We start from the raw sequence: 13,963 nt of genomic DNA, 5'->3' as shown, positions 1-13,963 counted from the left end.
ATCTGCAACCATGAAAACAATGATGTTATCAAAACTGCAGCAAGCAGCCCAGTGAGTGACTGATCGCTGGAATCATTTTCTGATCTTGTTCCTTGAAGGGTCTGGTGCAAATACTGATCCACCAGATGAATATGAGCAATCCCATAGCAACCTATAGGATTTTTTCTTGCATCAGCTTTCCTCTGCCACCAAAGAAAAAAAAAGAGAGACTACGAGATATGTGGAAATGAAACCTTAACAGTCAATAACTGATTTTTGATGGTGGACAATTACTTTAGTTAACAATACCTTGTCACAATACTGAAGTGCTACAGGATGAAGCAAGCCCCCATGATAAAAAGTGGATGCAATATAGGTTCACAATACTGATAAAACAAACACACACTTGCTATTCGTGGAGAGAGGGTTGCCCAATACTACAAATATATATATACATACAATCTATGTCAGACTGGTTTGCCAAGGGCCCACCAGTAAAAAACTCCAGGGGCCCACTTTTCAGCTACATGTAAATGTGACATCATCCTCAATCACAAATTTATATAATAATGAACTGGGTAGATTGTTAGATGAATAAAATGCTGTCTTTGTCTGTACATAGTGATTCAAGTATATTGTGCCAAGTACTGCACATATAAGAGGGTGATGGCCCACCGGAGGATTCTCCTATTTTCCAGTTGGCCAGTCCAAGATTACATGCAATATGTATAGGTGTCCATCCTTGTCAATCGTTCTCACGGAGTGATGGGCTGTCTGCCTTATCCAATAGTAAGGGTGTGACCTATAGACTATAAGCTATAAGCCGGCATGGCGAACTACATGTACCTGTATGACTGGTGCCCAAACAAACCTTATCTATGTATATTTATAATATAGGGCAATCATTCCCTCCATGATCGGTAGGTGTGCGATTGTTTTATCAATATTTTGTACCTGCATTAGTATTGTGACCAGGTATTGTGATGTAATTTTGGATTTGATATCCATTTCAGTAAATTGGGCATTTACTTTACACCGATCTTGACTTTCAATACTACATGATGAATTATCATAAAGAAGTGCTTATAAAAATTCCTTTTTAGACAGTGATGTTTGCTTAAAAAAACTGTGATATTTAATAGGAACTAGATAATAACACAACGGTTTCAAGACTGTAATAGGACTAGAAATTCAAGCATACCATTGAAATGTTAATATTCACCTCCTGATATACCAAACACTGAAGTCTTATCACATGGAAAGGCATGCTAGCACAGGTATATCATGACAGATGGAGACCCAGAGGTGTATGTGAAGCATATGCTGATATTAGTCTTTACTGTACATTTCAGCAATCTGCATAAAAAATGTACACAGCTAACGCTGCAGCCCAACAATCAAAATTCCCATAATCTTAACCAACCATCTGAGACTCACAACAGAGATAGAACAGCAAATACTCTAATGCAGTGCATGGCAATTACTGTATTATTGGAGACTGGGATTTAGTCTTAATATTCATACCAATTTGCATTCCAAAAGACAATTTTCACAAATTGCACACTTGATCCCAGAAGTATAATAAATACACAGAAAAAAAGGTGCACACCCTATTTAACCACATAAAACCACCTAATAACAAAAGTGATACATTGGATCACTATCATGTCTCCTTTTGCTCCATCTATTACGTAATAGCTCCAAATCTGACTTATACAACTGTGTAAATTGAGTGTGGCGCTAAACTCCAAAGCTATGACCGATAAGTCAAACGAGTCACAAAAATGTCGGTGGACAACCTTTATTTTTGTACCTGATCACATTATATCAAGTCATGTTTACACATCAATCATTTCCTGTATCGGTTTGGTATATCTCAATGTTTAACTTTTAAAGATTAATGCATTGTGATCACAGAAACAAGTCAGGCATTTAAATACATATTAAGGAGTACATAGATTTTTTTTTCTATTTAGTATACAAAGTATTTCATGTATATGAATTTGTTTTCTATTTAAAAAAATATTTTATACCCCGCTCACATAGCAAGCATATCCAGAAAATCAATGCAACCGACCAGATTGCAAATAATGATAATTCTGTTTTCTTATATAGAAGCTTTCACTCGATTCACATTTTGCAGAAGAAAAAAAAATATTGTTAAATAATCGTGAAATATATTCATATTCTTTTTTTAAGGTGTAGACAAGTAATGGTTCAAGTGACTGAATTTCTCTTTTTTTGTAGAATTGTAAAGCATGGTTTATGCACATGACTTTTTACCTCTTTTACCTAGTTAAAGATTATCGGAAATTTGACTCTATTTTCTTAAAGATACTGGCGTTCCTTTGCATGCTTTGACTCGTCTGAGATTACTGTTTAAATTTTAGACATTAACCCAAACATTTCCACCAGCCTTATCCATTAGAAAGTAATCTTAAAAGTAGAGATACCTTCAACTGGAAACAGTTTTTGTTGCAATTACCAATCACGGGGGAATAGAAGTTTTGCATTTGGGTACAAAATATACAGGAGATGCCTCTCGGGATGAGGATAATTATGTCATAATAAGAGCAAAGTATCCCTTTGGCAATAGTGTCTGGTGCAATCCTAGAGATCCAGAAAGGAGATGTTCTGAAAAATTAGAACCTACAAAGAAATTTCTTCAACATATGCAACCATAAGCAACTGGACACTCCTGAAATCACCTGCATCTATGCCTATATATTTGGAAGTTTAAGTCTACAAAGGCACTTTTCATCATTGAATTATTGTCTCTATTAAGGATTACTCTGACCTACATTTTGCTCAATGCAGTTTGTTCTTCAAGCACTTGTAAGTAATCGGGTGTGCCTTGAAGTTTGGCTTTGAGTTCAAAATATTCACTCTTTCTCTGCTCTACTACAATTTTACTGTGGTTTCCACCTATTAAAGATTTCTTGCATTTTTTATCTTGTAGCTTTTCAGGATAGTGTATTTCAAAGCCACTGACTCCTATGCTATTGTATTCTTTTTTACTTTCTAAAAAATTCTGGATAAATAAATTGGAGTCTCTTCCTGGGAAAAATTCATCCAGTTCATCGATTGTGCTAAGTCTTTTTTTAGAATCCCCATGCAATGAATCTCTGTCTTTGTCAGTCATGATCCTGAGGACCCCTTTTTGCCCTTGGTGATCAGAAAATGGAAATCCCATTTCAGCATCCCTTATGCCACAAGTGTGACTCTTACTCATCTGTTCAATGGTCTGTGGAAAAAAGGTTTCTGCAGATATACCATCCATCTTAAGGGCTTTCTGGTCATGCTTCCTTAGTTGGAGCTGCATAGAACTGCACTCCTGATTCCCAATGCCTTCATGCTTAACTGTGGGTTTTTTATTACGTCTCAAGACAAAAACAAGGAGGCAAAATGCAACAAATACAGTTAATATAAGCACTACTAAAATACTAAGTATTAAAATAGATAAAGGGACGGGTCCACCTGGGGGGCTTTTCATGGGACCCAATGGAGTTGTAAAAGTGATTGGGGGAATAGGGCTGGTGTACTGCGTGGGTGGCTTGTTAATCAGTTTGGGGCACAAAATTTCATTTTTCAGTGATCTCAGCTCAATATTTGCAAACTGCACCGGTGTCTCACATTTGACCTCCTTCATGACAATACCTTCAGTGAGTTTTTCCAGCCACAGTTTCAAAGCAACTAAATCACAAGTGCAGTCCCACGGGTTTCCTTCCAGATCAATCTGTGTGAGAGATTTGAGTTGGTCAAGAACGCCACTTACAGGCAAGTACATGAAATGATTATTTCTTATGTTAAGCCTTGCCAGGGGTACTCCGGAAAAAATATAAGCTGGCAGGCTTCTTAGAAGGTTGTTATTTAAATACAGCAGCTGAAGATTTGGCATGGATTCAAAGGTCCCCCCCAATATTTCTCTTATTACATTGTATTCCAGGTAGAGGTACTGCAGATTGTGCAAACCAGCAAAAATCTCGGGGCTGAGGCGTTCAATTTGGTTTCCATTCAGATAAAGCCTCCTTAGGTTAGTGAGATTACAGAAGACATTTCCTTGAATAGTTGTTAATTGATTGCTTCCTAAATGAAGTAGATCCAGACCTTCAAATTCTGCAAAGTCTGTTTGTTCTACTTGTTTGATGTAATTCCCATTGACGTGAAGTTTCTTTGCATTTATGGGTTTAGGTACCAGCTCAGCTAATGAATATACATTCCTTTCCTGACAGTTAACACTTAATCCCAGATCAGAAGGATGGGTTTTACAAACACATGGAGATGGACAAGGTGATAAGGGGGGCACTCTGGTCTGATATGATACAATCTGGCTGAGGCTGTGGTTGGATACAGATTTGCCAGATACGATGCCAGAGTTTTTGGATGGGTTGGTTGTTTTTGGAGGTTTTGTGACCAGACGATTTTGTGATGTTTGTGCAGTATGTCCCCCGGGAGTGGTGAATGTTGTCTCCATGGATGGAGGCAATATCCGTACGTCAAAGTCACTACCAGTGCCCATAGAGCATAGCTCTTGTTTATTAGTCTCTTTTAATAATCTTCCATATAGATCACTAGGCGTCTCACAAATTGCCTCTCCGATGTAGATATTGTATGGCATGTTTTCCAGCCAAGCTTTTAGAGGCAGCAAATCACACGTACAATTCCAAGGGTTATCTTCCAGCTGCAGCTCCACAACCCTCCCAATGTGCTCCAGGACACCTATGTAGGGCATCTTCTGGATTCTATTTCCTCTAATGTCCAAATGAGTTAAGGAGGCAAACCTAAATATATTGTCAGGCAGTGCAGCAATGAGATTGTCATTTAAAATGAGGACTTTCAGCTTGTGTAGCTTATTGAAGGCTCCCCGCTCAATATACTTGATTAAATTGTAGTCAGCCTGGAGATACTCCAAGTTCTCTATGCCTAGGAAAGTGTCAGCCCTCAGGATCTTTAATTCATTATTGTTCAAGTGCAACTGTTTTAATGCACTGAGACCCATGAAAGCTCCTCCCTCGATATTCTGCAGTTTGTTATTGCCCAGTTGCAGGGATACAGCATGAGTAAAATTAAGGAACGTATTAGGGTACAGAATGATCAAAAGATTATTCTGAAAGTTCAAGTGATAGAAATTGGACTGCGGGGGCTTCAGCTGGTTGGGTCTGTACACTGCCACTTTTTCACAGTTGACATATAGGACATTTTCTACTGATAGACAAGAGCAGACATTGCAAATCTCCTGGGTGAGTTCTGAGTCCGGGTTGGTGGAGGAGATTGGGGTGGAGAGGAAGAGGAAAAGCCACAGAAACATCTTCAGGCAGTGACAATAGGATCTCAGACTGCTGGGGTAAATCATCTAATAAACAGAAAGACACTGTCTTAATACAACCAGTCTGTATATAAATAAAACAGATACGTGTGACTGTGTGCATGTGTAATGTGTATGTATCAGTACAGGCATGAGTGTAGGCACATAAAATACCCACTATGCTGCATTAGATATATGTTTTATCCCTTAATGGAAATATGGAAGTATTCTCTCCTATCCCTCCCACACCTAGTACCCATACCATAGTATATAAGCATGGGTATAGTATGTACTCTCAGTACTCTACATGACACGACATATCGTAGTTAATACAATGTACTTATTGTGAGGTTAGCCAACACTATTGTGTGTAATGATGGGCATGTGTGTATATAAGGCATTGTAACACAATATCAAACACAATCAGTAATACAGAATAGACATTAACTATTTCCAAACACACATCACAAAGCCAACGGTTTCAGAAAATGATTATAGCTAGTCTTTAAGCCTGCTGGTAAATATTATGCTGTCATGCAGAGGTAAGAGTGCTAGAGATTGTGTCATACTGGATATAGGTCCGTAAACTGGCTAAACTTTCAAGTGGAATTCCTTATAGTCTGCATATCCATGTTGGCAACAGCAACATTAAAGAAGACATGATTTTGCCATCATTAAATGGGATATACATACAACTCGGCTATTACTATATTCTACATACATGAAATCAACTATATTACTATATTCTACATACCTGATATCAACTATATTACTATATTCTACCTACATGATATTGACTATATTATTATATTCTACATACATGATATCAACTATATTACTGTATTCTACCTACATGATATTGACTATATTATTATATTCTACATACATGATATCAACTATATTACTGTATTCTACATACACAACATCAACTATATTACTATATTCTACATACATGATATCAACTACATTACTATGTTCTCTATATTCTATAAACACAATATCAACTATTAGCTTATTTAAAATATGTGCATCCAAGTTTTTATATACTCTGCAAACCTTCCATCAACACTCTATCTACATACATGATGCCAATTGTTCTATGTACATCTGGGCTACCGTCTACATACACGCACTACAGATATTAATGTAGTCCACATACATGTATCTCTCCTCATTCTCCGATAAGCCTATCTTTAACAAACACGAATCTACCATTTATACTGATCTGAGACATTCCATATACATGTATCCAATTATCCGACATCTAAGCTACCCCTATAGCTTATCATTGTATGTATGTACCCAATCATCACGACATACATGTAACCCAGCTATCACTATATTAATTACGCAGGAGTTCATCTGCTTACATATATCTAAGCTTTTACGATTTTCTCCCCAAATATCAATTTGATCGACGTACATGTATCTTTGCTATTACTTTTTTTTATCAGCTTGCATCCTAAATCTCCAAATCATCTATGATCTTAATAAATTCTGCCCATCGAAGTGATCACAATATTCCACATCCATGATCCCAACTAGAACTAATCTCCATATATACACATACATCGCAGTTACGGTTTACACGTTCTATCATTCCTCATCTTCCAGTATATTTCACATTCATGAGTCTGAACTATCTGTATATTGTGCATGCACCACCTCGGCTATCACCCAGCCAACTCATACATGCATGTTAGCAGTGCATCAGCTCTCCACCATTTACACCACAGCAACCTGCTAAATAGTTATAACTCCCAGTTTTCACAGATAGCACATGCTGCTTTCACATTTTCGCTCAGATAAGATGGAAAGAGAAGGAGAATGCACAGAGAGAAAGACAACACATGCAGAAGGATAGGTCAGTGTTAGACAGCAGTACCTATGATATCAGTGGCAAATGCCTGAGGTTTGTGATAGTACTGATTAGTACTGCAATGCTTTGCCGCAGCATGGTCTCTGCTCCTGCTGGGTGCTCTTGTCCTCAATCAGATATCTCCTCCAGAAGATGTTCCAGGGCTGTGGGAGAGGGATACCCATGAGAAGATCATGCAGGTAATAAAATGCTCCTGAAACAATTCCGTTCCTGCCAGTGATACATGAGACAATAGCAAGCAATCTATCCTTCTCTAGTCTCTGTAGCCTCCTAATCAGGAACAGGTAGCCTTGAATGAATTAAGTGGTACCCATGATGTGAGTGGATGCTGGAGGATGCAAGGGTCTGGGGCAGGTCCAACTTGCTGTGTCTCTCCTGTGTCTGGGCTGCAAAGGGGAGTCCACAGTGTGATCAGAGGGCATGGGATTGCAAGAGAGGGTCATAAGATCTGCATCAAAGAGACTCCCACTAGGTTAAAAAAAAAAAAAAGCTCTTACTTTCTAGTCTTCTGTGTTTCCATGGGATAATATTTGCTGGTGGCGAATGTCAGGCTTATAGAAAGGGTCTCTCAAGTCAGATAGCTGCTGGATGTGTCTGGTGGTTAAAAGAGGAGGGGGGGAGGGAGTGGGAGATCATTCGCTGCCGATGGAGGACAGATCCCTTTTTCCAACGATCAGTCACAAAGAAAATCCATGAAGTAACCCTTTCAGCTTCTAGATCCAAACAAGAAATGCCTTTAGGAGGAAGCCAAGGAACCAAGAAATGATAGCAGTCACATACACTACAATGAGCTACATATGAGGGACTTTCCTAAATGCATGCTGACAATCCTTTTGCAGGAGGATCTAGAAAGTCCTTGCATGGTTATCAGGGTTTTTTTTTTTTGCTTCGATTTTCTTTTAAGGATATTTTAATTCCCTAATCTGTATTAATCCAGCAATGGAAAATAATGCAAGTATTAGCACACATATTTGATGAAGAATCCAGTTGAGGGAAAAGCTGGAGCTGCCTGGCTGGAAAAGAAGAACATCACCTTATTTTAATGATGCTGTAGTCTAAGTAAAACCCAGCAAGCCTTGCTATGCCTATGTGAAATCATTCTAGAAAGCCTAAGCAGAAGAAATGTCCTCATTCTATTTTGTTTTCTTACCTTTAAAATCCGGATCCATGTAAGGAAATGAAAATGTTCTGCATTTTGTGATTGTCTCCAAGAGATGTGGACTTCTCCCTGCTCCTCAAGCTCTCTCTCTCTCTCACTGCCTCTCTATCACCCCCTCCTCTTCTTCTCCCCCTCTCCCCCTCTCTTTTTCTTTTCTGTCACACACACACAGTATATGCTCTCACACAGGACCACAATCTCAACACATATCAATCGATCCCTTTCAATAAATAAATACAAGCCCACATAGAGCAAACTGCAGGTGATTTTGAAATCTTGCTTAAGAGGGTGAGTCTCCTAGAGCAGAATTGGAAAATGCATAATGCATAAAACGCAGAACTGCAGCCCCTGCTGGGTAGAAAGAAAAAAAAACACCTTTATGGATCCACTGGATCAAGATTGAGTGTTCAGATCATTCATTATTGATGTCATTTTGCTGTTGAGTTTATTGGGATCGAGCTGCAGAGCTGGACTGGGACTCCCCCTGCTGTGCTTGGTCAGGCAGGTGTTTGGGGATCACATTGCATCCAATGGAGCTATGTGCAGAACAATGATGGGCAAAGGTATTTTTGGCTTTTTTTTCTTCCTCCTCAATATTTATAATGATATAATAGGTGCAGCTCTCTGCAAAATACAAATATGTCTTTCACCGGCTTTTTACTAATATCTGTAATGTGAGCCTGCAAACCTTGCCAAAACATGGCACCTTAGCACTCATCCTCCTGGCATTGCTGTAAATGCAAAGGAATTGATGCAATATTTAAATAGTTGAGCCTGCCAGCTCTGCAACAAGCTCTTATCCAGCCTGAATACTAACATTGTGCCAATTCTGCTAGAATACAGGAAATACTATGGGGAGAATATGCATATAGATCTAAGCATTATTGCAGCTTGTCTTAGGATAAGGATAGAGAGGATATTATGTATTTACTGTAAATATTTGATGTTTTTGTGTCTTCTGTTCTATTAGCAAATAATAGTTACATTTACCCCTTTCTTCCTGCTACAAATAACACAATAATAACCTCCATTAAGGATTATTCTAGCCGGTAAATATCTTTCTAATGCTAATAGAAAATTTTTATGTACACTGGCACTGCAAGTAAATATGTTCACTCCCCACTAAAGGTTTTACAGTCGAGCCTTAAGAGAATCCTGTACGCTGTGGGATGGCAGGTGATGAAGCAATGAATACTCCTTCTGAAGAATTGTGGTAAGGGCTGACTTTGGAGGGGTTAAGCACTGGAGAAGGTGAATTATAGGGAAGCTGGCATTAAAGGCTTGGAGTCAGGAAGAAAAAGCAAATGTGTTGGCAAGAGAATGTATGTGGGGGGGGGGGGGGCGACGTAGAGGTTAAATACTAAAAGGTTATTGCAGAGATTGAGATTTAACCTCTAGAGACAAAGCACTTAGTTTTAAAATTGGCTTAGGAAAGTGATGGTTTAAGTGTCTTATGGAGGTGAAATGGTTAAGGCAGATAGGAACGGAACTAAGGCGGGGTATAGATATAATCATAAAAAAGGGATTTAAGTAGATGAGATATGCAGTTGTTGGTCACCCTGCCTGCGTCTCACGCTCTCTGATGACTGAGAAGGGTTAACTGGATTGCATCTCACAGCCATTGCATCGTGATCTATGTTAAATACTGAGCACAATCTGCATTGCCTGAATATATCCATGTATGACAGTAGCTTTATAAGCAAAGCACGATGACTGCTGGATTTCTACCAAACACTCTGATAACATCTGACTGCTAAGCCCCAGGTAAGATTCTAGTGCAGCTCTTTCTTAGAATATTGTACTATACATAAGGGACATGGAGTCAGTCTTACATCAAACTAATTCCTTCTACTCATCCCTCTTCTTCATACCCACTATTAGAGAGAGCATTGTGCTGGCTCCCCCTGCAGGCAGCAGTGTTAAAATAATCATCTGCTTTATTATTTTATAGGAGGCACCCTTTGGCAAGTATGGCCTGGTCACTATCATTTATTTACGTACGAAAATTAATATTTCTTAAAGCTATGAATTTTTCATTGTTTGTGCTGCTCTCCTTAAGGAGTGTGAGTCAAACCAGAAAACCAGAATACTTTTTAAATTGCCTGGTGTCATTGGTTCTCATTTCTGTGCCTCATTCCTCAAAATAAAGGTGCAAATGGATACTGGATACTTAAAACATTTGTGTTGAATACAATCCAATTCAGTATATATGTGTACACAAATGTTGTAAGTATCTAGTAAAAGCCTCTGAGTTGCCCTCTATTTGCACCTTTAGTTTGAGGAATGAGGCACAGAAATGACAATCAATGACACCAGGCGATTTAAAAAGTATTCTGTTTTTCTGGTTTGACTCACATTCCTTAAGAAGAGCAGCACAAACAATGAAAAATTCATATCTTTAAGAAATATTAATTTTCGTAAGTATATAAATGATAGTGACCAGGCCATACTTGCCAAAAGGTGCCTCCTATAAAATAATATATTTATATATATATATATATATATATATATATAAAAAGCTTCACAAGCACATAGATATAAATTAAGCTGTATAGCGGTATGTGCATATGATGTCTCACCGCCTGCGGCCTCAACGCTGCTGAGAAGCCATCAGCGGCTTCCGCTCAATATGCTAATGAGTGGAGGCTTTCTTTTTTCCACATGCGGACTTTCCCCATAGAGGTTAGATCTATGGGGAAAGCCCGCATGCGGACACGCAGGAGAAATTGACATGCTGCGGTCTGTAAAGACGCGGCGCATGTCAGTTTCCGCAGGTGTACGGAGACGCATAGTGGACATGGGATTTCTGCAAATCCCATCCACTATGCTGTAACACCTGGCCTCTGCGGATTGGACAATCCGCAGCAAATACTGATCGTGTGCACATACTCTAACTGTCCATATTGCTGTGCTTTCGTGATGAGTGCCAGCATTGGTGCTTCAGGATGTCCTCATCCATTAAATTGTGTAGATGGATCCAAAGAGACTCCAAAGGAAACAATAAATCAATCCTATATTAATGGTCTGCAGGAAACAAAGATAATGAAATGAAAAACAAGAAATAAAAACACTTAAAGTTAAAAAAGGGGGGAAAGTACAAAAATTGAAAATATATATAGAAAGGACGCAAAACTGTTTTGTTTAGTCCACCTGGAATCATTGTGTGCCAAGTGTCACAATCCATTTAGTTTCTCATTGGGAGAGAAATTTTTTGATATTACCACCTTTAATCAACCATGGACAACATCAATGCCTCGTATCATAAAGGATTGAGGGTTGCAATTGTGATGGCTTCTAAAATGATGGAGAACAGTTTTTAATTTTGAAATTTCTGCCACTGTCTCAGCCACTGTCTCGGCCCGCCAATGTCCTTCACATGTTCCCGCACCCAGACTCTTAGTTCTCTAGAAGTAAAACCCACATAAAACTTAGGGCAGTCACAAGTCACATAGTATATCACATTCGTACTGCTACAGGATAAAGGTTGATTGATTTGAAAATGTTTATTACCATCAGCAGAGTGGAAGGTGGTACTGAGAAGGACATTGGAGCAGACGAGACAGTGTCCGCACTGGAAACAACAAAGACTAGGACCTCTTGATCCAAAAAAATTAGGTACTCTGGCGCTATCCCCTTTTTTATATCTATTCTATTTGTTATAGGTGCTTGTCTGTATCTCCCATAACTTGACCCCAATGTAAATGTCATTTTGGAGTGGTTCTTTACTTTTCGGTGGATTGCTAAAACCACAATTTGTGGCGTAATCCACATATATAATGTACCTATATTATTGTGCCTAACTGCTCTTAACACTAGAACTACTGATGGAGTCATTTTGACTCCTTTCGTTTTTTATTTCTCTTCTATGACTACATTTTTCAGAATTCCGGCTTGAAACTCGGTGACTTTTCCTCAAATATGATGTGAAAAAAGATTTTGTGAGAATAAATAATTTTGGTGAAAAATTTGCGCGTTTTTTTCAAAATTTACCAAGAACTACTGAAGGGAGTCATTTTGACTCCCTACTATATTTTGAGGTCCTTTTGTCACTAAATGTTGCTATAAAGTTTTGTGCATAATTTTTTCACTCTGTCTTATTTACCCTGATGTTCATATAGATGTAGTTCAATTTACATGTCAACTTTTCACATTTTCCTTGTGTTTTACCTGCTTGTATTACTGTGTAATGCTGAACAAACTCTATCTGATGAGGAGCTAGATGCATTCATTGCGATATTCTATGCTCGTGGAATATCTGGCACGAACCGTCACTCGATTAGCAGTATTTGGTGTAATGACTGGGGAATACCGTTTTGCAAAGCGACAATGTCTAGGGACCGCTTTGTTGAAATTATGAGGTTTCTCAGATTTGATGAGAAATCTACTCGATCGGAGAGACTGCAAACGGACAAGTTTGCTCTATTTTCTACTGTGTGGGACAGGTTTAATGAAAATTGTATTGCGTGTTACAAACCTGGCCCATACATAATGGTGGATGAGCAACTTTTCCCAAGCAAAACTAGGTGTCCATTCACGCAGTACATGCCTTCCAAACCAGATAAATATGGCCACAAATATTGGCTAGCTGTTGATAAGAGGAGCAAATATCTGGCAAATGGCTTCCCTTATCTAGGCAAAGATGACACACGCCGTGCTGAGGACCGTTTAGCTGACCATGTGGTAATGAAGTTATTGGACCCGTTTTTGAAAAAAGGTCGCAATGTTACAACCGATAATTATTTTACTTCAGTAAAATTAGCTAAACAGCTAAAAAGCAAAGGAACAACCATCGTGGGAACACTGAACAAGATAAGGCGAGAAGTGCCTAAAGAAATAAAATCCATGAAAGAGGAATTGTACAACACTAAAGTGTTTAGAAATGAAGACAATTTTACACTTACAGTATATCAAGGAAAGCCCAACAAAAATGTTGTCATTTTGAGTTCCGTCCATCCAGATGTTGTTGTTGCGTCTGATTCCGCTAAAAAAACTCCAGAAACTGTAAAGTTTTACAATGAAACAAAATATGGAGTAGATGTAGTGGATCAGATGGCACGAAAATATACCACACGAACATGCACAAGGAGATGGCCTGTTCATGCATTTGAAAATGCCTTAGACTTTGCGGGTATAAATGCATGGATAATATTCAAGGAGATTACCCACCAAAAAATGTCACGCAAGGCATTTTTGCAAACGCTTGTGAGAGAGTTGAGTGGTCCTTATGTCACAGATAGGGAAAAGGGTTCCACGTCCCAAGTTTCTACATGCTCAGAAGTGATGGTTCAAACAAAATTTTGCCAGATCAAAGAAAAGTGCAAGAAAAATAGATCTGTCGGAAATTGTAAGACTTGTGGTAAGTCTTTGTGTGGGCAATGTACTGCCATAAATCAAAGGCAATGCCTAAAATGCGAAACACCAAATGTTTAGAAGGTGAATTCTGCGCCATATTTTCATTTTTATGCTCCTCCACCTACATTTTCTCTGCTTTTTCTTCAGTTGTTGTTTATATGTGTGCACTTGAATAAAAAAAAATGTTTGAAAAACGTCTATTATAATTATTGTTATTTTCTGTAGAAAAATAAGAAAAGCAGAAAAAAACAATCAAAAGCATTACTGTTGGATCTCACAATAATAATAC

The 13,963-nt window shown here is 38.4% G+C and overlaps 1 protein-coding gene and 1 long non-coding RNA gene across 8 annotated transcripts in view; one reads left to right on the top strand and one right to left on the bottom strand.

The window, feature by feature from the left end:
• Positions 1-1,599: 1,599 nt before the first annotated feature.
• Positions 1,600-8,557, bottom strand: SLITRK4 (SLIT and NTRK like family member 4). 7 transcript variants are annotated; one of them, XM_073641237.1, is made up of 4 exons: positions 8,314-8,556; positions 7,661-8,176; positions 7,170-7,306; positions 1,601-5,332 (listed from the first exon to the last, which is right to left on the bottom strand). In XM_073641237.1, exon 4 carries the CDS (start codon positions 5,330-5,332, stop codon positions 2,777-2,779), a length of 2,556 nt encoding a protein of 851 aa, XP_073497338.1. In that variant the 5' UTR covers positions 7,170-7,306; positions 7,661-8,176; positions 8,314-8,556; the 3' UTR covers positions 1,601-2,776. The 7 variants fall into 7 exon arrangements, with proteins under 7 accessions (XP_073497340.1, XP_073497341.1, XP_073497338.1 ...); XM_073641239.1 differs by lacking the exon at positions 7,170-7,306 and having other exon boundaries at positions 1,600-5,332; positions 8,314-8,557; XM_073641233.1 differs by having other exon boundaries at positions 7,170-8,176.
• The window catches only part of LOC141154809 (uncharacterized), a 29,504-nt gene continuing 24,009 nt past the window's right edge, over positions 8,469-13,963 (top strand). The window contains exons 1-2 of the long non-coding RNA XR_012247482.1: positions 8,469-8,885; positions 9,451-9,535. This is a non-coding gene — a long non-coding RNA (uncharacterized lncRNA). The remainder of the gene's footprint in view (positions 8,886-9,450; positions 9,536-13,963) is intronic.

Source organism: Phyllobates terribilis, unplaced genomic scaffold (assembly GCF_046119375.1).
Source record: "Phyllobates terribilis strain yellow unplaced genomic scaffold, ASM4611937v1 Scaffold_7__3_contigs__length_470593459, whole genome shotgun sequence".
In the NCBI taxonomy this organism is placed as follows: Eukaryota; Metazoa; Chordata; class Amphibia; order Anura; family Dendrobatidae; genus Phyllobates; species Phyllobates terribilis.
Note: the sequence above shows the minus strand (reverse complement) of the source record. Positions and strands in the feature narration are given on the sequence as shown.

Bases quoted from the DNA above. Each gene is read 5' to 3' on its own strand.
- SLITRK4 (XM_073641239.1), bottom strand. From the start codon at position 5,332: ATGATTTACCCCAGCAGTCTGAGATCCTATTGTCACTGCCTGAAGATG.